This window comes from Bos indicus, chromosome 4, assembly GCF_029378745.1.
Source record: "Bos indicus isolate NIAB-ARS_2022 breed Sahiwal x Tharparkar chromosome 4, NIAB-ARS_B.indTharparkar_mat_pri_1.0, whole genome shotgun sequence".
In the NCBI taxonomy this organism is placed as follows: Eukaryota; Metazoa; Chordata; class Mammalia; order Artiodactyla; family Bovidae; genus Bos; species Bos indicus.
Genome location: NC_091763.1, coordinates 45,225,410 through 45,253,216, shown reverse-complemented (window position 1 = coordinate 45,253,216; position 27,807 = coordinate 45,225,410). Strand labels below are relative to the sequence as shown.

The 27,807-nt window shown below is 36.2% G+C and overlaps 1 protein-coding gene across 2 annotated transcripts in view; it reads left to right on the top strand.

The window, feature by feature from the left end:
• RELN (reelin) overlaps nucleotides 1–27,807 on the top strand; it is a 558,072-nt gene that overhangs the window by 275,385 nt on the left and 254,880 nt on the right. For both annotated transcript variants that reach the window (XM_070787714.1, XM_070787715.1), the window contains 2 exons: nucleotides 6,832–6,928; nucleotides 12,807–12,858. In XM_070787714.1, the coding sequence (XP_070643815.1) occupies nucleotides 6,832–6,928; nucleotides 12,807–12,858 (149 nt within the window). The remainder of the gene's footprint in view (nucleotides 1–6,831; nucleotides 6,929–12,806; nucleotides 12,859–27,807) is intronic.

Sequence of the window (27,807 nt, the reverse complement as noted above, 5' to 3'; positions counted from 1 at the left end):
GGGTGAGTTATTCTAGCTGATTCTTTATTTATTCAGTGATCAGTAGTTTAATCCGTGTAAGATAAAAGAAGTCAAGCAAGCAGTAAAACTACTTCAGAGTTCCTTAGTATCTTGGAGCCCCCATAGAAAACAAGAGCAGAGGGGACTCCATTTAGTAGACAGGTGTGAAAACTACAATATAAATGTAGTTTCCAGGTAATCAGAACAAAGTAAATCTGATGACCAGTGTCACTGGGGGTGGGGGGCGGGGGGGAGTAGATAGAAGTACCTCCACGTTGTTCAGTGTACAACTGGCCTGTGGGTGGTAAGCCTGTAAGACCTGATGGGTGAAGGAAGCACTCACCATGGGCATCAAGGTCTGCACATCACTGCTGAAGGATTTCCAGGGGGCCTTTGGTTGTTGTTGTAATGATGACCACTTGGAATCATATCACCTAATATGCCATCTTACCTATTTGACATGAAACATATACCTTATAAGTTTTCAGGAGCTGGTGACAAAGGGAGACTGTGAATGGGTAATAAATATCTGCAAAATAATATTTTATCTGATGACTTACCTTTGCCAAAACCTCTAATATATCCCTGTAGTTTGGATTGTGGAATTATAATTCAGTTTTAAGGTTTAATGGTCCAATATTCTGATCTTTGTTAAAAGTATACTTATTATTTATTTGACTGCATTGGATCTTAGTTGTGGCAGGCAGGATCTTTAATTTTCTTTTGCAGCATGTAGGATTTTTGTTGCAGCATGTGGGATCTAGTTCCCAGACCAGGGATCAAACCCAGGCCCCCTGCGTTGCATTCAAGGAGTCCTAGCCACTGGACTACCAGGGAAGTCCCCTGATACTCTGATGTTCTGTGCGTCCTTTCCTACTTTTTCTCTTCATCTTCTTGACCTCCCCTTTTTCTACTTTTTCTCACTCTCTCTTCTCCTTTGTTAGTAACTTTTTTCTCTTATTATAAAACTCTCCTCTAACCTTCTTTTTCTTGCTTCCTCCCCCTTCTTCCACTTACCCTGATGTAATTGCTCTAGGGAAAACTTCATCAACAATAGAAAGGTTAACCAGGAGGTGTCCTACTATTAAAAAAAGGTGCGAATCTGGAAGCTTATTATTTCCTTCTTTAATCTCTGTTTTTTATGACAGAAATAAGAACTCACTCAATGGAATTAAATGTCAAGTACATTTGAAACAAATGAGAAAATATTTCCTCAAGCAGCGTGTAGTAGAATTCACCATAGTAGGAGGTCAGAATATTGCATTCAGTAGTAGGGTATTAGAAGGGATATTTTTAATTCAAATAATATTTGTCATTATAGCTGTTAACAAAGGAGAAATTAAATTTTTAAACTCCCTGATGAATAGGAAGAGTTCTCTTACCTTCCTCAGTGAGAAGTAATGAGAAAGAATGAACTATAAATGGAATTTGTCATTTTCATATTTAGAGCATGTGTTAGTTCCTTAGAAAAAAAAGTCATGACATCGTTGAAGGTAATATTATTCTCAGTCTTATAGAGTGGACTTTCCTTGCTGTTTTTCTAAAAATATTCCATATTTACAAAGAGAAGAGAATTCTTTGAGGGTTTTTCTTTTTTTTAAGTGTGGTCTTTCACAAGTAAATAGTCATGCCTTTTTACTATAAAACATCATCTCTTTGCTATAAAATATGGTCAAAAGTTGAGTGTTCTGCTTATTGAGGTTTTTTTTTTTTTGGAGTATAGTTGGTTGCTTGTTGAGGTTTCAGTGGAAAGTACAAGGAGCTCCAGTGTCTCCAGATGAAGTCAGCTGACTGTCCAGCTCCCAGATGGCTGACAGGGCCCTGTTTACTTTGACAGATTCACCAGTCCCTGATCTAGCCTTGCCTTTCAAACTCACACATTAGATTATCAACACATGCAGTATGAGCTGTACCTGGGGAGAGAGACTTGTTATCTTTGGGTCAGGAAATTATAAGAGATTTCTCTTTTCTCTTTCCACTTTTAAAGTACATTTTATAATCAGATCAAATATTAAAAGTATTTTAATATCTCTGTTCAGAAATGCTGGTGAATAGACAATTGACTCATAGAATACCAGACATTGCCTCCTTTAGAGGCAATAAATTACAGAGAGATAATACAGTGTCCCCAGTCTTGGGGACAAACAGCATGTATCCCAAATGAGAATTTGATAACTGATTGTCACTGAGTTTCCAGATGATTAACTTGTTTCAGCAGAGTGACTGACTAAAGGCTGAGTGATTTCACTATGATCTAAAAAGAAGAATGAGCCATGTAATTAGACTGCTCTTGAGAAAATAGTATTTCGGTTATTTATTTATTGTTATCAGGATGATGTCACCACCAACCATTCATAAATCTCTGACTGTTCGATGGAGCCCAAGTTTCTCATTAATCCTCCTCATCTTTCCAGTGTCCTGAAAGTCCTGTGTGAGTCTCTGTAGGACATGGGGACCACAGGGACTCCGGGGACATTTCACTTCAGCTTCCTCTGTGCCTCCTGAACAGGGACTTTGGCACGTTTTCTAGCCTAATAAATTTTAACATCAGGATTAAAAACATAATTATACCTTCAGAAGTGTGCTCTCTATAGCACAAATGCACACTGAATATAATTTCTAAACAAAAACAGCCACCTAAATAATTTTTTTAAAAAATGGAGTATTGACACCAAAATAACAAGTTTCAAACTGCCAAGGAGCTTGTTAGAGTGAAAACCAAATCTTGGCTCAAAGCATTCTTTTTCTTTTATGTTTACAGTTTAATCCACATGTGTTGGTCAACAAGTACCTGCCTTCATCCTTACTGATTCCTTTATGGTTTTGTTGGTGGAAAAAATGATAGTATGATAATGTGTATATAAAATAGGGATGAATTATCTAAGGATGTAACATGACCAAAGGAATATTGAATCTGCTTATGTACTTTAGTCCAGTAAATTCATTCTGAACATTTTCTATGAAGTCCATGACATTTCTTTTATTTTTGTACATTTGTATTAGCAAAGCAAAACCCCTTATCCTATAAATGAAAAAAACAACTTTTAAGAAAAGATGCTAGGTTTTCCAGATGAACTCTGATAGCAAAAATGATGAAAAACATTTTTGAAATGCACATGATTTTTGTAGAATTGGAGTTCTTTTCTTTTCCTGGCTGCATTAGAGTGGAGTGGGAAGGATATTGGACAAGGAGTCAGGAAAACTGGCCTCTAGTCTCATTTTATAATTTGTAAAATGAGGGGGTAATGAAACTCGATGATACTTCAGATGCCCTCCAACTTGAATGCCTAATGATCTGTGAACTCTAGTAATAGATAAGATTCATGTGGTACCTAAGCATGTGATAAATAGATTCAGAGAGAGAGCTCAATAAATTCAGGCTTTGCATGGTCTTTGGGGATAGCAAGCATTTCCCTTAAAATGTCTTTTAATCATACTGTTCATGAGAGTATATTTTGAGGTGGGCAGTTCATATGATGTACTTGGTATTTGTCAGATTCTTATGTTCTGTTTTTCATATTGAGAAAAAGAAGGCAGGGGGAGTAGGTTCTTAGATTAGAGAAATATTCACTATTACTTTTAAGCAGAGAAGCAATTCATTTCTAATCCTTAGCTTGGGAAGTCACATTCCTTTTTAAATTGAAAAACAAAAATCTGTTTAACTGAAATTATTTAAAACTTCCTCTTTCCATTAATCTCTGAAGACTATGTTACCTTACTTTACAGAACCCATCATTTTCTTGAACAAAGTCAGTTCGGAAACTACAGGTTAAGATGTTAGAAATAAATAGCCCTTTTTTGGTGTTTGTACCACTAAAGCTCATCACAGTGCCTATAGGTTCCTAGCACAAGTTTGTTAATTATAATAATGAATTAATGAATGATAAATTAGTAAATACACCATTGGCAGCTAAGAGTGGATTGGATTTGACTACCCAGAGGGATGTGTTTTCAAAATAAATTACAAAAAATTATGTTGACAAACCCAGTCATACTGTGAGAAATTCAAGCAAAGGGCATTTAAAAGACCTTGATGGGAAACTAACAGATTTGTTTCATTAGTCCTTGGTGAAGCCATTGTGCCTCCAGGTAGCAACAGTTCAGTGAGTAATAGCTGGTATTTCAAGATCTTTAAGATTCAACCGGGTACCAATGCCTTTGTTAATTTTAAGTTTCTGGATCTATAAAGCACATCACGGAAGAAAAAGGTCCAGAGGGGTTGTTGAGCCAAGTGGGGAGAATGCTGTAACTGATTACCTTTTTTGTGTGTTTATTGGTTTTTTAACTCCTGTTATTCCACAAAATAGAAGTGGTTCTCCAAACACATCAAACATCTACTATTCACTGGTTCCCTAGTGCCAGGCTATAGGCACCTATGCTAGAATCATCTTTAAATAATATACAGATATCTAGGCTACACCTGAATCCTATTTAACATAAACTGTGGATGATGGGGATTTGAAATACATGTGTTTATACAGATATTATTTTCCTGATATACAGTTGATTTGGGAACTGCTGATCAATATTTATAGATAGAATGATTGCTTTGAGAATTCAAATATCAGGCCTCAGACTTCACACCAACAGTGATGATTTTAGTTTAGAATTACTGGAGGAAAATGTCAGATAGTCCTTGTGAGGGTTGAACAATCTTGTAATTTCTCTCTGACAAAGCTTATTTTTCTTCTGAGTCATTTCACAATGCCTTGGAGGACAAATAATCCTCATCTATCACTAAGAAGCCCACTATGATTTTGATGTTACTTCTCTGTACTTCAAAATCACACTCCTTGGGGAAAATTAATGTATAGTTTTAAAAATAGAAAAACAGTAGTAAAAAGTTCATGTAACAGATTCTCTGTGGGGGGGAAAAAACCTAACATACTTGTTTTGGATGAAAATGTTGGAAATCCATATCAAAAATAGTTAAAACTTATGCTAACATTTGCATCATGCTTGCTCTGTTTGAAGTGTGCCAGGCTCTATTTGAAGTGCTTTAGACCTCAAGCCTTAGGGCTTCCCTGATAGCTAAGTTGCTAAAGAATCCGCCTGCAATGTAGGAGACCCGGGTTCAATTCCTGGGTTAGGAACATCTGCTGGAGATGGAATGGGCTACCCACTCCAGGATTCATGTGTTTTCCTTGTGACTCAACTGCTAAAGAATCTGCCTGCAATGTGGAGGACATGGGTTCAATCCTTGGGTTGGGAAGATCCCCTGGAGAAGGGAAAGACTACCCACTTCAGTATTCTGGCCTGGAGAATTCCATGGACTATACAGTCCATGGGGTCCCAAAGAAAGTGGACACGACTGAGCGACTTTCACTTTTCACATCATGCCAAGCATAAAATGGTGAACAAGAGACATATTCGTTGCACCATGAAGCTACTACTGTCTTTTCTAACATAAAGGACATTTTATTAGAATCTTTCTTTACAGTAATCAAGCAAAGATTTCAATCTACTAAGATATGAGATACTACTGTTTCTCCAAAATTCCATGTCAGAAGTTCTCTGTTTATTCTTAAAAAAATCAAAGCTTCTTGACATTGTTGATCTTCTTTGTGTGGGAATATAGCTCAAAAGATTAGAATTTTTTTCCATGTAATACACATATAGGAAATATGTCTATTTATTTGCCAAGTTTTTACTTATTGTGCTTCTGCCTCTTGGCTTTATGAGCTTTGTGATATCTTTTCATACCTTTGCCTTTTTCCTATTTGAATAGGACTTCCTGCTCCTTCTTTTCTCTGAGATTAGCAAACAACTGAAAGGGTCTGATACAACAATCTTCAAAAACGAAGGGCATACTTAGTGTCCTGTCCACGATGTTTGGCACCTAGAATGTGAAAGTCTTTGAAAATGTCCTCTCTGCATGAAATACAGCTCTCATGCACTTTGAGGTTCAGACTAAGAAAACATAGTTCAGTCTTTCTACATGTAATGAATGTAGGTTGAAATATCATAATCCCAGAGCATTATAAATGTTACTGTAAATATGCAAAGTCAAATCCACAATATTTGTATTGTCAATTTACACTGAAGACATGAATATATTTAATTTTGATATTCTGTTCTAAGATTTTATTAGCCACTTCATAATAATAAGGGAAGCAACTAAGTAAATTATTTGCAAGTTTAACATTAACTCAGTATCCAAAATTTGTTGGATTAGAATTTGTATTTATTTAATATTATTATGTGGATTAAATACAATCTGATTCCATTATTTTTTGCATGATATATTTTGTAGACTTGCACATCTATTTTAGGACAGTTATTTTAAACATTGATGTTAATCATAATTCAAAAGAAAAAGGTTTAAATTTGTAAAACACCTTTGGATTTCAGAGATATATGGTTTTAGTTCATTATATAAGTGTATATAACTTTGCTTATCTTTAATATTAGCAAAATACTTGTATTGAACATAGTTTGTTATGTAATAATTGATAATACTACTAACTGCCACTATTAAGTGCCTACTATAAGATTAGTTCTGGACTCTGTGTTTTATATACATTCTCTCATTTAATCCTCATGATAACTATGTGATATTTAGTTCAGTATTATTATCTTCATGTTACAGATGAGAAAACTGAAACTTTGGGAAGTTAAAGTAACCTCCAGTGCCAGTAACTGAAAGAACTAGGATTGAACTTCAAGCCTTTCTGTTTTCATGCTTCCTTAACTTGTCACAATACAAAATACCATTACCTACCTGGAAATGTTGATTTCAACTGAATAACAATATCTATTACATCTTTTGAGTGATAAACCACTCTGTGCTACTTAGTTCGCAGATTGAGGTTGTGTTCTGTGTTCCCATAGGGTGGAATGTAACAACTGTGAGACTGGAGAACAGTGTGGTGCAATTATGCATGGCAATGCTGTCACCTTCTGTGAGCCATATGGTCCAAGAGAATTGGTAAGTATGTGCTATTTATGTACATTATTCCAAATACATTGTCTTTACTGAGTTTTTTTGCAACAAAGGTTTTCCTACTCAATTCCAATTCAGATGAAAATGTGCAGTATTACTTATGAGTCCTATTGCAAATATCTCAAATTAGGAGGAGTGATTTTAGTTTATTTTCAAATGTAAAAAAATAAAGAATTTAGTAAAAAAAATTGGCAGCATCAATGGATCTCATTAAACATGGCACGTCATATGATTATATGGCTTTTTAAAACTATGGGTATGACATGCATGACATATGATATATACAAGAGACAGGTATTGTATATATAATATCTACATAATTTGTTACTTTATAAGTCCTTATATAAAGCTTTACTTTTATACTTCTTATCTCCTTGCAATTGAAAAATGTTAGATGAACAATTTTATCACATTATTTTTACACTTTGTTTCCTAATCACCTAGAAACTTTAATGAAATATTTAAAATGAAAGAACAGACTAAAGAAACCAGTTCTTAAAAAAGTTTGGTTTATGCCAAATTGTTTGATAGTAGGTTATTTTAATTTAGATGATTAGACTTTGTTTGCCAAAAATAAGTCTTTGGGTCATGTGTAAAATGCAACATGAGCATTCTAAAATTGAAAGCAATTAAATCATTAGCCATCAAATATGACTAATGAGCCTTTTGTTGTCACGTGGTACTTCTTTCTGGCACCAAGACCACATTCATTACACTTTCTTGAAAAAGGATGTATTCTTTTTCTTGAAAAAGCTAATTGTTGTCTTACACTTCAAGCTCAGTTTCTTTGTACCTAATGTTCTTTCTGCAGCATCTCTTATGCTTTGCCTTTCAACTTGAGTTTCAATGCCTCTCCTTTTTTCTCCCATATCTTCCTTATCATGCAGCTTTTAGTAACAAGTTGTATTTTTCACCCCTCCATCATACATTATGTTTCAAATTAATTAATTGTAAAAGTGGCCAAAGACTGCCTTCCACCTTAAAAAGGAGGAAAAAAACCTAGCTAGGTAATTAAAGGAAGATTTAGTTGTCAAATTGTGAAAGTCAATTAATTTTTATAACATGGTTCTTATTTTATGCTGCTTGAATACCCCTTTCATGGCAATAGATAAATTTAATTTATTAAACATACGAGCTTCAGAACGTTGATAAATTGAAGAGTTTTTAGTTGAAATTAGAACACAAACAAAATTAATTGGATGCAAATTAAAATAATAGGTACTCATAATTCAAATCTTACAAGGTGTTATAATATTCCTGCAAAACAAATGTGACTGTAGTGAAAGTCTTCTTGAAAAAAACAGATTTGCTAGTACATCTTAAATAATATACTATGACTGAATTAATTATCTATAAACCTTAAAACAAAATTAAATTTTTGTCATAGTTAATTGAGCTTAGAATAAATGACCATTGTAGAATGTTCTCCCCACTCAGTAATATTTCAGGAAATGCTTGGCCAATTCTTTTTTGTTTCTAATTAATGAGAAATAAACATATCTAAGAATATAATGCCAGAATTCATATTTCTGTAGCATAGAAACTGAAGTATCTAGTTTATTTGATGCTATATATATTTAAGTCTGATAATTTCACTATATTCCAGTATATTGACTATTAGAGTTTATATACTCAGTGGGCTAGTTTTGAATTGTGTTATATAATTAATATAAGATTAGCTTTTCAACCAAGAAGGAAAATATTCAAAATAATTATCTTCACCCAAGAAATGAAAAAACATATACAGATTTATGTTTACATCATAAGTATTTCCCTAATATGAGTTGTGTTGTAGACTTAAAGGGAACAAAATGAAGATTCGTTAACAAAGAATGACATCTACATTTTATACACTAGGAACTTCCAGTTTCCAGTTATTTTTATACTGTATTAGTATCCCAGGAGCAAAAATATATATTGTATCTAAATTGTGTTTACAGAAAAAAGATCAATCAAAAGAAAAGTGATGAATTCAGTTGTCAGTTAACAGGCTATTATCCACTAAAATTCAAATATTTTCACTTCAAAACTGAATCCAGTAAAAACTGTTGTGCGTGAGAACTGATGAAAGTTATCAGCCCCCAAATATCACTTTTAAAAGTACATATGTATACTTTAAAATTTTTCATAAATCCAGTTCTTACTGAAACTGTGAAACAAGGAACCATAGATCAAGGCAAAGAACTTTGGTAGGCCTAATTTTTTTAAATGCCTAAAAGAGCATTTCCATTTTGTGAATTTAGTCAAATGGCTATTTCATTTCAATAAAAGACAAAGCCTGAGAGAGGAGGTATCTGCTACCACATGGGCATACTGTGCATTTGTGTTCCCACTGCTGCTCTACTGCGCAAGCCTCACGTGTTTCATTACCTCAGTGAAGTCTCCATGTTTCAGGGAGGGCGCTAACTTGATTCATTTTGCTAGTCTGAATTGAAAGTAATGAGGAATTCATTTACCCATTCCTCTAAGAGAAAATGTGCTCTCTCAGAGCTTAAAATAAAATTAGTTATGTTACTCTCCATTTTTTAAAAAATAAATTATTTACTCAATTTTTCTCTCATATTTGGAAATGTGTTTTAGTTACAATGAGGAGTTTGGGCTAAAACAGGATTAAATTCAGTACAAATTTATAGGGAAGAAGTGTAGAATGAACAGATTCAGCCTGCAGTGAATTCTTCAGATTCATTTGGTGAACATACTAATTTTCTATAATTTGGAGTTTATTTCATAATTTAAGAACAGTGAGATTTGGTAGTGAAAAAGTCCTCTCTCTGATATTCATCATTTCAGTTCAGTTCAGTCGTTCAGTGGTGTCCGACTCTTTGCGACCCCATGAATCGCAGCACACCAGGCCTCCCTGTCTATCACCCACTCCCAGAGTTCACTCAGACTCATATCCATCGAGTCAGTGATGCCATCCAGCCATCTCATCCTCTGTCGTCCCCTTCTCCTCCTGACCCCAGTCCCTCCCAGCATCAGAGTCTTTTCCAATGAGTCAACTCTGCATGAGGTGGCCAAAGTACTGGAGTTTCAGCTTTAGCATCATTCCTTCCAAAGAACACCCAGGACTGATCCCTTTAGAATGGACTGGTTGGATCTCCTTGCAGTCCAAAGGACTCTCAAGAGTCTTCTCCAACACCATAGTTCAAAAGCATCAATTCTTTGGCGCTCAGCTTTCTTCACAATCCAACTCTCACATCCATATGTGACCACTGGAAAAACTATTGCCTTGACTAGATGGACCTTTGTTGGCAAAGTAATGTCTCTGCTTTTCAATATGCTATCCAGGTTGGTCTTAACTTTCCTTCCAAGGAGTAAGTGTCTTTTAATTTCATGGCTGCAAAATCATCAAAATCTCTTTAAGAGGTTCTTTAGTTTTCAGAATGGCTGATGTAATAACTTTGCAGACTGAAATTATGTATTTGAACTCAAGAATAATAAATAATTTATAATACCCAAATGTAAATATAGGTGAACAGATTTTATAGGCAGTGCTTTATTGGTTTTTTTTTTTCCCCTCTTCATCTTTCCTATCCTTTCTTGTAGCTGACAATTTTACTAATAAACTAAATTAGGTCAAGGTAAAGGAACGAGAGTCAATCATTCCAATAGTCCTTAGCTTCCCTGGTGAAGAAAACAAATAATGAAATCAATGACTAATCAAAGTCTAAGGTCACCCTCAGTTAGCACATGTAATTTGAAATTTGGCACTATTCCGAGTGATTTACTGTTTGCTAGCAGAGGTCACAACTGTGAAACTTGATCATCCAGGTGACACAAGCACCATTTATTACACCCTCAGGATAAATACCAAAGACTCTCATATATTTAATGCACTAGCAATAGCAATAACCATGGTGCTTTTAGCTTATATAATGCCATACCATTGTTTCAAAGAACTTACATTCAAGAGTATTTCATAACTCATCTGGGAATTACTCAGTTACATAAAATCAGAGGAGGAAAAGAGCATTCATTCAGTTTTTGTGAAAAATTTTAAAAATTTCCATGTGCCTCTCTGGACTTTAAGATCAGATTTTCCAAGTGGAAACCCCTGAGGGTAAATAGACTCTAAAAGTTATGGGGGAGGGAAAAAACAGATTTCTTTTAACCTTGTAGGGCATTTGGTTCTGTCCAAGGCATCCATGAGACATTTGTTCTCTGAAACATTTGGTAGATACCAAAAGGTCTTTGAGATTTGGTCTATCCAAAATGTCCATGAGCTTGTTTGGTTTATGTTAAATGGTTTAGGACACGACCAAATATTATGGACTTTTTGTAGAGGACCAAATGTCTTTTGGACATATTGGACAGGACCAAATGTCTGCTAACCTCTTTTAAAGAAAAAAAGGAGCTAGTATTTTTGTTATCTAAAGAAATTTCTATTAGTGCATTTTTCTCTAATGACTCTGCTGAGAGGAAGGAAATAGGAAACAGAGTTCTGGACATGGTGGGCCAGTTTTTTCTTAAATAATCTGTGACAGTGAAAGATTTAAATAGATAATTTCATCTGATACCCTGACACCAGTGATTCTTGCAATGGTAAAAACAAATTAGGAGCTGATAGCCATACTGATATCTAGACAACTTATAAAAAGGTCTCTCTTGCCCTCCCCTTTGTTATCTTTTCTGTTTCTTCATGAATGTTAAAGCCACATAATTAAAACATACACTCCAACACCGCTTTCCAAATTGTGTTGTAGAAATGGAAAGCACAATTCGATCTTTTGATATTCACATTTCAGCTGAATTTTGGCACTTCAAGAAGCTTATTCACTGTTTGTCCACCAGTTCCCACAGTGATTCATGAACTGGCTATCTCTTAACCCTTCTGCCATGGTGGACTCCATCGTATGAGGGCTACAAAGTCCAAGAGTATTATTATGACATTAAGAAGACTACTCCTTCTGCCATGTTTAAAACATAGTTATCCACTTCCTATTTTATTGGGTTCAGTCATAGGATGCATCCCTTACCTTAGCTCATGGGATCAGAAACCCAACAAGAGTCACTGAAAATAAGAACCAAAAGAAAAAAGAAAGAAAATGAGAACCTTATTTCTCACCTTACTTGAGCTGGTATGGGTCAAAGTAACTGCTCCATAGAATGAATGAATGGAAAAAAAATAATTTTTTAAAAAATTTTAATTTATTTAAAATTAAATAAGGTACCATTCCTTTTCCAGAAAGGGGAAAGTTATTTAGGCATGCTTTTTCATGAAACTAAAGGAAAATAATAGCAATGTGTTGGAAGAGTATTTCTACCCCTATAATTTGATTATTTGGGGGAGGGGTAACAGTTTTATTGAAAAATAATCCTCATACTCTACAATTCATTCATTTAAAGTATACAATTCAAGGTTTTCACCTTAATCACAAAATTATACAGCCATTACCACAATCAGTTTTAGAACATTTTTATCATCCTCCAAAAAACTTCTGTATCTTTTACCTGTTGTAATTTTATTTACTTTTCAAAATATTCCTACTCTTCTCATATGTTTTAATTTTGGCCCCAGTTTTTGTTTGGTCAATTTTTAATGACATTTTTATGGGCCCCAGGCCTACTGATGAGGAATGAGAGAAGGGTGCAGTGAGTAGAGGGGGCTGTGTTAAATGCCTGGTAAATTACACTAAAAAGAGTTTTAAACAAGACCCTGAAAAATGTACTGGGAGTGCCTAAGTGAGGATCTCCCAGAGAAACACAAAACATATTGACAGAAACAAGCTAATCTCTGGATAAATATAACCTTTGTTTATGGCTCCTTTCCATCCTCTTAATTTTCACTCTCCCTCCTCCTGAATCTTTTGCCTCTTTCTCCTGCTTTCTATCTTGTCTGATTTTGGTATATTCCTTTTTCTAGATTACCACAGGCCTTAATACAACAACAGCTTCTGTCCTCCAGTTTTCCATTGGTAAGTGTTGTTAGCAATTAAGCAATTTAACTGGAAATGTTTGTTTTAATTATTGTGTTCCAGCAGGATTATGGTGCAAATGCTTTTAGATTTAGAGAAAAGTAAGTCTTAACACTGCAGTAAATAATTTAAAACATTTTTAAAGTGAAATTTAAAAAAAATTTAAATGCTGTTCTCATTTCTCTCTGGCAGCAAGTGGCATGTAAAAACAATCCAGGTAATCCAAAACATTTTAAAGGTAGTTACATGTGGATTTTGAGTGTATTGGAATATTATATTACACAGAATGACCTTACTAATTGTTGTATATTAATAAATAACATGTGTGTTTCCAAAGGGAATATTCTAAGTAAAGAAAGATATTGCCTTCTAGATGGGGGCTAATTTTTGGTCTTGGTTTTATAACATGGACACCTCCTGGCCTCTCCCCATGACATGAGGACTGCTGACAGCCATGCTTCTGAGATGGCACCCTCCACTTTGGACCATCTTCACTGTCATATCTTTGGGGATCCACCACTAGCGGAAGAGCTGTTTCTCTCACTGTGCTTCTAGTCCTAATTGCAGAACAGCGCTCTTGCAGCCCACGGTAGTTGATTTCCTAAGAGCAATTTTCTTTAAGTCATGTAGTTGTCATTTTTCCCTCAGGTTGCACCCTTTAAGTTTCTGTTAGGTATACTGTGAACCTGCTTGTGTACAATTTGGACTCTTCTCTTCTCACATTGATAGCATTACCTCCAACAATTTGCTAACTATTCAGAAGTCCTTATGTGGCCATAAGGAAAGCATTAACAAAAAAATAATAAGGTTTTTGGTAGGAAGGTTTTTTTGATATATTAGCAAGTGTATAATAAATTTTCTATAATGAGCATATAAAACTTCTATAATCAGAAAAAAGAGCTAATTTTTTTGAAGTTGTAGTGTTACAGAAGCAGGATTTTTTTCAACTGTAGCATGACAGGCTAGTGTAACTTAGAGATTCTTAACCAGAACAAATGTGTTTAAATTCATTATACTACTATTACAAAATATAAGCTAGATTTTTTTATTTATCAATAGTCTGAGCATTTATTAATAATAATTAATATATTAATTTCAGATATTATCTTTAAGCATTTAAAGAACACAAGAGAATCCTCTTTTAAAATATATGCTCACAATTCTACTATATTTAAACTGTATTCAAGGTAGCAGAGATCCAGCACTGATTAAATTATCCCTCCTTCAAGGAAAAAAGATCTTTTTTTGTAAATAGTAAGGAGTATACTTTTGAGCCAGCATAGATTCATTTCCTCACCTTTCAGTAGCTGAGAAAGGAATGTTTATCAGAGAATAAAGAGTTTGGTGCCGGAGACCCAAAGCCCAGAAGAAGCACCATACCCAAAGGCTTGAGACTAGACCCAAAAAATGTAACTTGGCAAGAATCATTGATTTCTCCACAAGTCAGAGGGTTATAGCCCAGCAGGCCAGAGTGTTGCTTGTATTATAAAAAGCATGGATTTGAATCCTAGGCTAGAAGACTGGAAGAGTAACAGAATCAAGGAGTTACAAAAAGATGGATAGATAGATGTCAAGTTTGTAACTAAAAAAATACACTTCTAATTTTAAACTAGAAAAGTGAAATTTTAACATGTCATTGTATGGGAATGAGACAAAATATTTAGTTAAATAAATTATAATTTACTGCTTAGTGACTTCATCAGGGAATTTGCTTACTACATTTTGAGGATAAAAATTCTTGAGAACTAAGAAGTGTTAAGGTGGCTGAGAAGCAGTGTAGTGGCAAACCATTAGCTATATGATGTATGGTGTTGTGTGGTAAATAGGTATAATAAGCAGAACTTTTCCGAAATGATTTTGTGTATCTCATGATGAGTGCTTGGAGTACTATTGTTCTGTTTGTATTTATGGTGTGAGGACTAGACTGGGGCACACACAGAAATTACAGACACGTCATAATTGTATATATTCATCCTGAGTTTTACAAGCCCCACAGTGACCAAATACCAAAGTAGCAACCTCAGCCTAGTAGCATTGCATTTATATTCTGTTCAAAATTTTTATTAAGTGTGTTATAAAAAACACAGTATGTACACAGTTCAACGTTTATATTTATTTGTGTCTTGTGAAACTTTAGAGTCACTTCTTAAGAAGTCCTCTGGGATGTTAAATTTTCATTGTATATCGTGATGATTCAGATATAATATAGACCACTTTCTAGGGGATTCTGTCTTTATTTATGGCCTCAATAATAAATTATGCCTATACAACCACAACTGAATAAATTATTGCCTTGATATTTTTATATTGCTCTTGTAAACATTTTTAATTACATCATAAGCATTATCCAAGAGAGTTCCAAGTATCTTGTCTTTAATTACTAAGAAGTGTCTTAATAAACTCTTGCCATGTCAATTATTAGCACCAATGCTATGCCAGTGTATCTTTCTAAATACATACACACACATATACATACACACACACACACACACACATACATAGATTACAGACTATCTTCACCAAATGAATTTTTAAGTTAAAACATCCTGAAAACACAGTCCTGAAGTTGAAATTTACCAGGTTATCAATAGCTAAATTGTCTTGAAAGATGTCCTAAAATACTCTTAGAACAACTTTTCATTTTTCCATTTCAGTGAAAGATCTCATATCCATTTCTGTGCTAGGCATCGATCTGCTACAATCCTCACTTGATTCATTAGATTCAACTGGTGGAATTTATGGTTGTAGCCTTAGGGGCACTTACCTATTTCCTTTAGATTTCCTCTGAGACAGGAAGAAAAATTTGAGATGGTGCCCTTGCAAACCATTATTTTACAGGTTCCTCCAAACTCTGTTTTCCTAAGCAGGATCCTGGGTCCAGGGGAAGTGCTAGTAGTGCTTTGGACTCGTTATTCATTTAACAGAATCTCACTGAGTATTTTGCTGTCTCCTTGGGCTTTTCTGGGTTAAAGTTGACTATGGAAAGACAAAAAAGTGAGAAAACAACATTTTATAGTAGTGCTTAGTGATGTGGTGGAAGGCTTTAGATGCATATGGAGCATGCAACCTCTAGAGAACTGCTAGATTGTTGTAAACATAAATGGACGTGTCAGGTCCCTGTGGTGTTAGGTCCTGCAGAGTAAAGCGATTCAGGAAGGCTTCTTAGGAGAGTTCCTGAAAGTCAACAACATGAGTCATTGGAAAGGATGAAGTTTTTCCAGTTGAGGAGATAGAGTGACATAAGCAAGGCATAAAATGGGAATCTGAGTTCTTTCCTGGAGCAGAAAGACTGGCTAAGGAAGGCTATGAGCAATGTAGCATATAGTTGTGTCCATCTAAAGAGTTCATGTTCATCAGCTGGGAGTTTTAAATAGGCAGTAGAGGTCAGAAAAGTTACCTCTTTCTCTCTTAAGCAATAAAGAAATATAATGAAATTAATTCTTATATGTGTGATCTTTCTTAAGAAAGATCAGTTGTGTTAAGAATGGATTTGTCCCTTCCATAATATAAATCTACATTGATTTACTCAACACGAGCTTGCCAAAGAATATACTTGTTCAATTTAGCCCAGATCTTTTTTCCAGATTAACAGAATCTGTTGGCTAAGTGGGGATTGAAGGTAAAGCATTTTAAAAACATACATCATGAAGAACTTTTTGGCTTAGGAGGTGTATCTGTCTTGTCCATCATGTTATTCTCAGCCCTAGCCCTCAGCCCTAGGGACTCAAAATTAGAAGATGCTCATAAATATTTCTTGCCTGAGTGACAAGAAACTATTACAGAGACATCTGTAATATTATGTAACCAAGTGCTAAATTGATGTGATACAGACATTTCATGTCAAGAGATTTGGGGGAAGTGATCTGAGGACCTCAATCAATGGAAAAAATAATCCAGAAGAAAACAGAGAATCACCAATAAACTGTGCTTTTAGTGAAGCCAGTAGACAAAAAATACATATCCATGTGTTTAATCAGTTTGTTATTAATGAACTAGCTAGAATCTTTTATTTGTTCATAATTAATAGAGTTGATACCTTTTTTCTTTGGTTTTACTTATGAATATCCTAAAGATTTGGGGTTTTATAAGTATGTGTTTGGGCTTCACTAGTGGCTCAGTGCTAAAGAATCCACCTACAATGCAAGAGTTGCAGGTTTGATCCCAGAATCGGGAAGATCCCCTGGAGGAGGGCATGGCAACCAATTCCAGTATTCTTGCCTAAAGAATCCCATGGGTAGAGGAGCCTGGCAGACTACAGTCCATAGGGTCGCAAAGAGTAGGACATGACTAAAGTGACTTAGGATGCACACACACACACAGATGTTTGTGTGTGTGTGTGTGTGTTTACTGCTTTTTCATTTGTTTTTAATCACCTTAAACAAAGTAAAGGCACTATGTCATGAATGTTTTATATTTACAGATTAAGGTATGAAAATGCCTTTCAGTACAATCACTCAGTCGTGTCCGACTCTTTGCGACCCCATGAATCGCAGCATGCCAGGCCTACCTGTCCATTACCAACTCCCGGAGTTCACTCAAACTCATATCCATCGAGTTGGTGATACCATGCAGCCATCTCATCCTCTGTCATCCCCTTCTCCTCATGCCCCCAATCCCTCCCAGGATCAGAGTCTTTTCCAATGAGTCAACTCTGCATGAGGTGGCCAAAGTATCGGAGTGTCAGCTTTAGCCTCAGTCCTTCCAATGAACACCCAGGACTGATCTCCTTTAGGACGAACTGCTTGGATCTCCTTGCAGTCCAAGGGACTCTCAAGAGTCTTCTCCAACACCACAGTTCAAAAGCATCAATTCTTCAGCACTCAGCTTTCTTCACAGTCCAAGTCTCACATCCATACATGACCACTGGAAAAACCATAGTCTTAACTAGACAGACCTTTGTTGGCAAAGTAATGTCTCTGCTTTTTAATATGCTGTCTAGGTTGGTCATAACTTTCCTTCCAAGGAGTAAGCATCTCTTAATTTCATGGCTGCAGTCACCATCTGCAGTGATTTTGGAGCCCCCAAAAATAAAGTCAGCCACTGTTTCTCCATCTATTTGCCATGAAGTGATGGGACGAGATGCCATGATCTTAGTTTTCTGAATGTTGAGCTTTAAGCCCACTTTTTCACTCTCCTACTTCACTTTCATCAAGAGGCTCTTTAGTTCTTCTTCACTTTCTGCCATAAGGGCGGTGTCATCTGTATATCTGAGGTTATTGATATTTCTCCCGGAAATCTTGATTCCAGCTTGTGCTTCTTCCAGCCCAGCATTTCTCATGATGTACTCTGCATATAAGTTACATAAGCAGGGTGACAATATATAGCCTTGATGTACTCCTTTCTTTATTTGGAACCAGTCTGTTGTTCCATGCCCAGTTCTAACTGTTGCTTCCTAACCTGCATACAGGTTTCTCAAGAGGCATGTCAGGTATAAGCAAGGTGAAAAAAAACAGCCCTCAGAATGGGAGAAAATAATAGCAAATGAAACAACTGACAAAGAGTTAATTTCCAAAATATACAAGCAGCTCATACAACTCAATATCAGAAAAACAAACAACCCAATCAAAAAGTGGGGAAAAGACCTTAACAGACATTTCTCTGAAGAAGGCATACAGACGGCTAACAAACACATGAAAAGATGCTCAGCATCACTCATTATTAGAGAAATGGCAGATCAAAACTACAGTGAGATATCACCTCACACCAGTCAGAATGGCCATCATCAAAAAGTCTACAAACAATAAATGCTGGAGAGAGTGTGGAGAAAAGGGAACGCTCTTGCCCTGTTGGAGAGAATGTGAATTGATACAGCCACCATGAAAGACGGCATGGAGATTCCTTAAAAGACTAGGAATAAAACCACCATATCACCCAGCAATCCCACTCCCAGGCATATACCCTGAGGAAACCAAAACTGAAAGACACATGTATTCCATTTTTCATTGCAGCACTATTTACAACAGCTAGAACATGGAAGCAACCTAGATGTCCATTGACAGATGAATGAATAAAGAAGTTGTGTATATATACACAATGGAATATTACTCAGCCATAAAAAGGAATAAATTTGAGTCAGTTCTAATGAGGTGGATGAACCTAGAACCTATTATACAGAGTGAAGTAAGTCAGAAAGAGAAAGATAAATATCATATTCTAACACATATATACGGAATCTAGAAAAATGGTACTGAAGAATTTATTTACAGAGCAGCAATGGAGAAACAGACATAAAGAATAGATTTATGGACATGGGGAGAGAAGAGGAGAGGGTGAGATGTATGGAAAGAGTAACATGAAAACTTCCATTACCATATATAAAATAGATAGCCAACAGGAATTTGCTATATGGCTCAGGAAACTGAAATAGGGCTCTGTATCAACCTAGAGACGTGGCATGGGGAGGGAGATGAGAGAGAGGTTCAAAGGGAGGAGATATATGCATGCTGCTGCTGCTGCTAAGTCGCTTCAGTCGTGTCCGACTCTGTGTGACCCCATAGACGGCAGCCCACCAGGCTCCCCCATCCCTGGGATTCTCCAGGCAAGAACACTGGAGTGGGTTGCCATTTCCTTCTCCAATGCACGAAAGTGAAAAATGAAAGTGATGTCGCTCAGTCGTGTCCTACTCTTAGCGACTCCACAGACTGCAGCCTACCAGAGTCCTCCGTCCATGGGATTTTCCAGGCAAGAGTACTGGAGTGGGGTGCCATTGCCTTCTCCGGCTGATTGCTTCTTCTGTGGATGATTCATGTTGAGGTTTGACAGAAAACAACAAAATTCTGTACAGCAATTATCCTTCAATTAAAAAAATTAATTAAAAACAAAACAAAAAAGACCAGTTTATATGAACTTTATATATTTTTCAAATCTACCTCACCCCAAGTTCCTAAGCCCTATCTTAAGTAATAAAAGGGAATATTCTGAAATATTGTAAGATGCTACTAAATATAATGTTCTGGCAAAGGTTATTGAAATTAATTATGTCTGCATTATTAAAACTAATAACAAGAGTTTTCTCTACCTGAATTAAAGTAGTTTGAAAGATACTATGCTGTTTCCCTTTTGAAATATTTTATTGTCACTCATCTTGATGAGGCTTAAAAGATAAATGTTAATATTTCATTCATAAATATTTTTTACTAATATTTATTGAAGCCTGCTCTTTAGAAGGGATAAAACATTGAACAATAGGATGAGAAGAAATTGATCATTAATATAGACTAAATAGTCTTTCCTCCTTGAAAAAATCTCATTACCACACCCTGATATCTCTGAATCCCCACTTCCTCTATTTTATTTTGTGATGCTTATTTCACTCAGCATTGATTTATACTGTGGCCATTTGTGCACATCCACTTTCATCCTTTTTAGCTTAAATGATCCTTGAAGAGTAAGGAGTGTACAAGTGTCCTCTTGTTTTTAGGGTATAATTTTACTCACAACTAGTACCACCCTGGAGTATCAGCATCACAGGGAAGGTTAAAGCGATGGTCCCCTTCTGGGAGATGAGGTAGAGGGCATTGTAAGACCTTGTGGCCAAGGTCAAAGCCCAAACAACAAAAGGGTAGTAATGCTGAGTCCCCAGATTGTTGGGGGTGGAGAGGGACGTTATGTAACACCTGCTCTCAAAGGTGGATATAGTCCTACTAGAAAATGAGCCAGACTTGAGCACTAGGGCTTGGTTTAAGGCCTCCACCCCAAGGAAGAGAGGGCTGCTTGGCAGGGAACCTGGCAAAGCCTGACACATTTTGCATTTCCCTTCCTTATGTTTTTCCCAACATAGCATCTGATGAAACCTCTATGTTGGTCTTGGGAGGGAATTTGTAAAAGGGTGAGCACCCAAAAGTGGTTGGAAATGACATGGTGTTTCATAAATTAGGAGAGAATTGGTCCCTTATAGGAGTGGCAGGCAAAAGGAAAAAATACAAATATTTTGGAAGTGAGGGAATGGGGATAGGGCTGAAAGAGAGAAAGGTACAAAGGGGAGGAGGACAGCTGTTCATTTTATATCCTGTGGTCATTGTCCATCTGCCATAAACTGAAAGAAGTCACCTAATGAGATTTGGGAATTTCAGCCAAGGAAGTGACTAAGGACCAAAATATTAAGTACAATAAATCACATACTGTCACATTTATTCAAAAAGAAAGGCTTGTAGGTCAAATAGTCTGTTTCGTAATAAAGTCAGTCAAAACAAAACCTGTTGCTAGTAGCCTCATTTTAAAAATTAATATAAAACAGAAGGGGAAGAAAAGTTGCTTTTAAAACCTGATTCTTTTTCTGCATTTAATAATAAAGTTTTTTTTTAAAACAAAACATTTTTAGCATATGTATAGCATGAATGTAGAATATTTGAGTTTTTACTGTACTTTGACCTCCCTCTCTTAATCCTTTCAGTTTTTAGTAGTTGCTTAAAATGGAAAATTTACTTTCATATAATGGTTCTTTTTACAACACTGTCCTTGAAATATGTTTTTTTTTTTACTGGAAAAAATGGTGAATTCCACCAAAAGTTATTTCTTGGTGGGCAAAACCAAGGTATAGACATAAATTCTAGATTTTCATATTCAGATAATGCTTAATTGATCTTTTGGGGCAGCTGAAGATTTTGGACATGTTGATTTCTCTGACTTGACAATTTCTGCTAATAAAATAATGATTTTGGTCAACTTTGGTCATCATATTTTACCAAAATTGAATTCACTTGCTCTTGACAGATCCAATAGTAATTCAAGGATTTCCTCTCATACAGAATGGAACTATTCTAATTAAAGTAATATCCTTTCAGTCACAATTCCCATCCCTGTCATTTGGAACTGAGAAGCCCCAGGATGCTTCCCGCCTGGGCTGCCACAAAGCATTATCCGATACAGTAACCATTTTTCCCTTCCCTGCCTTTAGCTATAGTCTGTGAGCTTCAACAAAGCATGAGCTGCTGTCTCTGTGCAGGCACAAGCCAGGCAAGCTGAGCCTGTATTTTGTGAGAGCCTGAAGCAGCACTGCCTGGCAGGCAGTGTAGGCAGCGTTCGACATAGGGGCAACAGTGCGAGAATGCCTCAGAGGAGCTGGGGAGACTGGTGATCAGCCAAGAACAGCATCCACATACTCTGTGGATACCTGCGGTCCATGAAGGTAATAAGTAACAAAAACAACTTGTTTCAAAGGCTATCAGGTGAGAAGCTAACTCACTGCTAGAGGACCAACTTGATTACAGTTTTTACAACATTTATAAACGAATGAAGCAGATTTATATAGGTGTGCCACATTATTATATAAATCTGCTTCATTCATTTATAAATGTTGTAAAAACTGTAATCAAGTTTGTCCTCTTATAAGACAGTATGAACAGGTATGTATAATCTTATAAAGTTTAGTTTTTCTACACGGAGAGGAATAAAACAAACATGAAATCTAAAAAATATATGAAACTGGCTATCCTGGAAATTACAGCATTATCTGCTTAAAACCAAGAGTCACAATTTAGGTCCTGTTCATCAGGTAGTACTTCCAAGACTGGCCATATTACAAAGATTTGGTCTACTTAAAGCAGATTGTTTTGATGCCATGGGCTGGGAGAGCTAATGCCCTTAGGATTTTTCTGGGAGACTCAGTAATGAAGGAAATAAAAACCTAAGTATAATGTAATTATTGTTCTACATCATTGTTGTTCCTGGAAAATAAACATTCACAGCTGCCTCTAATGAAATATTTGAGCAGAAGTTTGTGAAAATATCAAAATATTGATCATCTGTATAATAATGGCCCATTGGCTTGCTTGCAGCAGAATTACTCTGAAGAATTGCCAGGTAGCAAATAAACTTTTACTGTATTTCTCTGTTCTTTTGGATACAATGAGTGTTTACTCCCTAGTGAATAGTACTGTCCTTACAAATCGCTCTTATGGGAAGACTTCCCTGATTGTCCCAGTGGTTAGGACCCCATGCTTCCAATGCACAGGGCACAGGTTCAATCTCTCCTCAGAGAGATCCTTGGTTGGGGAACTAAGATCCCACATGCTATGCAGCCAAAAAAAAAAAAAAAAACAAGTTTCTCTCGACAAAGAAAAAAAAGTGATAATTGCCAGAACTGCTTATTATACCAATGTCTTCATCTTGCTCGTCGCATTTTTCACATTATAGAATGAGGCAAGTCCCTTTCTTGAATGCCTTAGCCTACAGGAACGTAATATGCCCTGGAAGTTACAGTGTCTGGCTTTTAAAAGCTTCTCTAAAAGTTCCCCATTCATTTCTTTTTCTCTTTCCATTCACTACAAGCTCTAGTTAATACCCCTCTCCTCCATTTATCTACCTTGAAAAGATGAAAGGATGTGTTGATTCTGCTAAGATTGGCTCCAGTCCTAGCAGGGAGTTTAAGAAGTCCAATTACATCCATTTCATCACTTTATGATCTTTCTGTATCAAATGCTGTTGTTTACACGCAGGTCTAGGACTCTGCTTGTCTCTGAGGTCTGAATTTTGAGTAATAGCAGCAGCAGCACTTGGGCTGCAAGAATTCTCAGCAGGGTTCTGTCCAGACACTCCTCAAGCCTCAGTATTTATGGGCCCCGCTCCACTATCTAGAGGCATGATTTCTGGCAGTGCTTCTCCCCAATCCATAAATTCTGCAAGATCACTTCTCTCCTTCTGTGGCCCTGTGCCACATTTAAAAAGGCAGCTTGTTTTTCAGGCAGCGCTTTGAGGAAAAGAGTCTGCTCCCGGCAACCACTACCAAACCCCCAAGAGGGAGTAGCTCCTTCTATTGTTTCTGTTCTGATTTACTTTGAAAAGTCCTGGGCTTTGTGGAGAAGGGCATAACCAAATAAAAATAAAGCTACCCAGGTCTTGGGAGACTAAAACCAATTGATTTATTCTTCTGCTATAAAAGTAAAAAGATATAGAGAGGACTACAGGAGATATTGGCTCACAATCCTTAATCTGTAATTCCATAGTATAAAAACACTCAGAAAAACCACAGAACTTTTTCTTTTTTAATTTATCTGATGGCAAAGCCTCACATGATCTGAATTCATTTGGCAGCAAGACTTGAAGTAATTTAAGGCTATTTATAATCTTATACTACTTTATATGAATCTTCATATATTTAAGTGCAGAAATATTAATATGTTTCATTATAGGATAGTGCCTCAGACTTGCTGGTGATCTTACATACTCTGTGGTGTATTTACCTTGTTACCTTTCTGAAATCTGTAAGTTAAATCAGTCAGTAATTTGGATCCTAAAGTTTATCTTACCTTAAGTGATTGTGAATGTTAAATGTTATTTTGAGAAAGTGAGCAATAACTCTTGAATTCTTAATAAAATAAATGACTAATATTTCTATTTTTTAAGTGGCTTTGATTTTATACTAAATCAAGCTATTCTTTAAGGTTTTTACTCTTATGGCAACCACCCAAAAGAAATGGGAAGAAAGGAAAAGGTCTATGTGTGAATTTTGGGAAACTTCCTGGCTCTGGAAGGTATTTGCAGTCTCCTTTGTGCATATATATTATGGTTAATGGGCTGCTGAACAATGAACAGGTTTTCAGTGCACTTAATATGGGCTTCACTGATTAGCACATAATTGCTACTTGCTCATGTGTTTGTGTATTCTTGGCATTGTAAACTCTAACAGCCATTTAAGATCCTCTCGGCCAGCACTGCACAGAAGCAGTCCCTAAATCCTGGAAGTTGCAGGTTCTCACCAGGTGTTGTTGAGCTCCTGAGGCTCATTCAGGTTCATCTGCAACACTGTCCAAAACTGAATGGCTTATTTGTTATGTAAGCAAACAATTGAAATGAAGTGAAGTCCTCGGTTGCTCTCTTTGCGACCCCTTGGAATGTAGCCTACCAGGCTCCTCCGTCCATGGGATTTTCTAGGCAAGAATACTGGAGTGGGTTGCCATTTTCTTCTCCAGGAGATCTTCCTGACCCAGGGGTTGAACCCAGGTCTCTTGCATTGTAGGCAGACGCTTTACCATCAGAGCTACCAGGGAAGTATATAAGCAAACAATTACGTCAAGTCATTTCATCCATCCTCATCCAGTTGTAATATGATCATTTCCTTTTAAGAATATTTTAATTGAGCCAGATCTGCTTGAAAAAAAGAGAAGAGAAATAGTTTCAAGAATCATATATTCTTACTTTATTATTGTCTTGCATTACAACACATTTGTCATGTAAATGTGCCATGTTAAACGAAATGGAAGGTGAACCATGTAATCTGGAGTTTGGTACCCCGTATGAGTTAAGACATTTGTGAAATTCAGGAACACACTGCAGGGCATGCTCTGTACAGGGGTGGGATCAGGTTTTGTGGGTCCACATTTGAAGCTTACACAGTTGCGTGAAGGCTAGAGTGTCATTAAGGAAAAGAATACAAAATTGAACATTCAAAATTAGGTAAAAATGTGAATGTTTATTTAAAGTGAGAAAAGAAATCACAACACATTACAAATGTTTAGAAACTGGCAATACCACAAACATAAGAAAATCCAACATTTTTATTAACTACCTGAAATACTTTTTTCTTTTTTACTTTTGGGTTCATATTCTAAAATTACCTCTACATATGACAACTTTTGCTGTTGATGTAAATGGGGAAGGGAAAAGAGCACTGGATTGGGAGTTAGGGCATGTAGTCACTTCTATGCCAACTGAATTTGCCACAGAAACTTAGGTAATTGATGGAGCCTTAGTGAGCCCCTGACAACTCGTTTGTAAAGCAAGAATGTTCATCTTCATGATCTCTTAAATGTCTTCCCACTGTGACCCTTAATCCTAGAACTGGGTGAAAAGAATGAACTATGAGTTAACCAGGAATACATTTTATCTAAAAACATGGTTATGATGTTGCCTCTTTTAGTTCAGGGGGCCCCTATAAGAAATATCAAAGTAGTTGCTCTACCTTTATTCAACCAATGGTAGCTAGTTTATACTTGTAGCTTGTTTTGCTAGCAGGGAAAGATATTAGGTAGAGGAACAGAAAAGCAACATCGGCCAAACCATGTAATGTTGTTACCCAAGCAATTCTCAGCATGAGTGATCGAATGTGCTGCCCCCTCTGGCTCTTCCCAGAAGAGTGACAGACTCTGTGCTGGTGGACAGTGGCTATGAATCACCTCCATATCCTTATCCTGCTGAAAAGAAGTGCTGCAAAAGAGCCAGTAGTAACAACAGTAATGATAATGATACCGTTGCATTTCCAAAAAATTCTCTTCTTAGAGTTTAACCGACAACTGCTTCCTAAATTTCATTCATTCAACAACTGTTCTCTGAGCTCCTCTTCTATGTGAAGCAGCTCTTAAGGCACTGGGAAGACAGGGTTCATGAAAGAAAATCTTTGCCCTGGTCGGGCTGACATGCTGATGAATATCAAACAAATAAATGTCAGGGAGTACTGAATGCATGAAGAAAATTAATCGGGGTCAGCACATGAGGGGTCGCATTTTGTTGGAGGTGGCCAGGGGATGGCCGCTAAGGATGTAACCATTGATCAGAGGCTTAAATTTTGTGGAAGAGATAACCTGGCAGAAAGAATAGCCAACAGAAGAGCCATGTGGACTGCCAACGGGTAGCCCACGCCTATGTAAATGTCAGTTCTGAATGTTATTTTACTGCTTAAGTGGGGAAGGCTACTCAAAGGGTATACATATCCTGGCTTTTCCTGAATGATAACCAAAGTCAATAGAAGTGGGACTGAATCATGAGAAAATAACTAGGCTTTTAAGTTTGCATGTACCTCAGACAGAAGTATTTTTAATAATTGGTTGACTCACTGGTTGATTGATTGCTAGATTGATCATCTTGACCTGACTCCCTATAACAAAAGTGAAAAGTTGCTTATCTATTGTTTTGTAAATTATAGTAGGGATGGTACTATTTAAATAGAGCACTGGAGTAAAAATTGATACCAATTTTAGTTGCAATTTTATAATGAGTAAAGTGGTTCAAAGGTCAGACTGAGATTACTAAAAATGTTTCTTACAACCATAGTGATGAATCTCTCTAACAGTAACAGTAAAGGAAACAGCCTTATAGAAATAAGTTTTGCCATTCTTCTTCTTTATTTTTAAATAACAAGTACTAGGCACTGTTTTACATTTGTAAATATTTATTGTTTCCTTATAGTAAAATAATTATTTCAGAAACGGATTTATAAGCTATTATAGAATTTGTCATTTAGGATACAAATGTGGATTACACTATTATTTTAAATTTAATCCTGATTGTAATATTGTATCAGGTTAATGTTTTCCACATAATTAAAGTTTTCTGAGTTGGGAAATGTTAGAATATTACTTCTTTGGAATACAAGTATTTTTTTTTAATCTCTTTTAAATGACTTTCTATGGATTTTTAAAGCAAATGACCAAATTACTTATCAGTAATTAAAGCAAATTACTTATCAGTGCAATACCTTTTGTGTTTGTTCTCAGCGCTCAGATAGTACGTTATCACACTGATCTATGTGAGAGATGATTTAAGGAGGTGATTGTGAAGGTAAAATAAAGGCATAGATTCAGTAAATCTGCAGAAGGGTATGCAGCTTTGGGTGACTGTGGAGGCAGGGGAAGGAGAAGAATGGGCATGGAACCTGCAGAGAAAGTGATTTCCAAGTGAACCTGATATGGGAACTAGAGGTGGTTCAGTCCTTTAGGTTTTACCAAAAACAGAGCCATATGGCTCAAGGCAGGAGCCAGAGTAGAAGTAGAAGCACAGAAGCGTGTCCCCACATGTTCTAACCATGTGAAAATCAAGCAGTATTTGTTTGTTTTCTTAAGTGTGCTTTGTGCATCAGAAGGAGTATAGTGAAGTGGTTGAAGGCATGGATTCTGGTGTGCCCAATTCTGAATCGCATTTGTGCTTTGAGAAATTGCTTAGCTTCTCTTTGCCTCAGTTTCCATACCTATAAAATGAGCATTCAGAGTAGTATCTAACTGCTCAAAGCAGCTACAA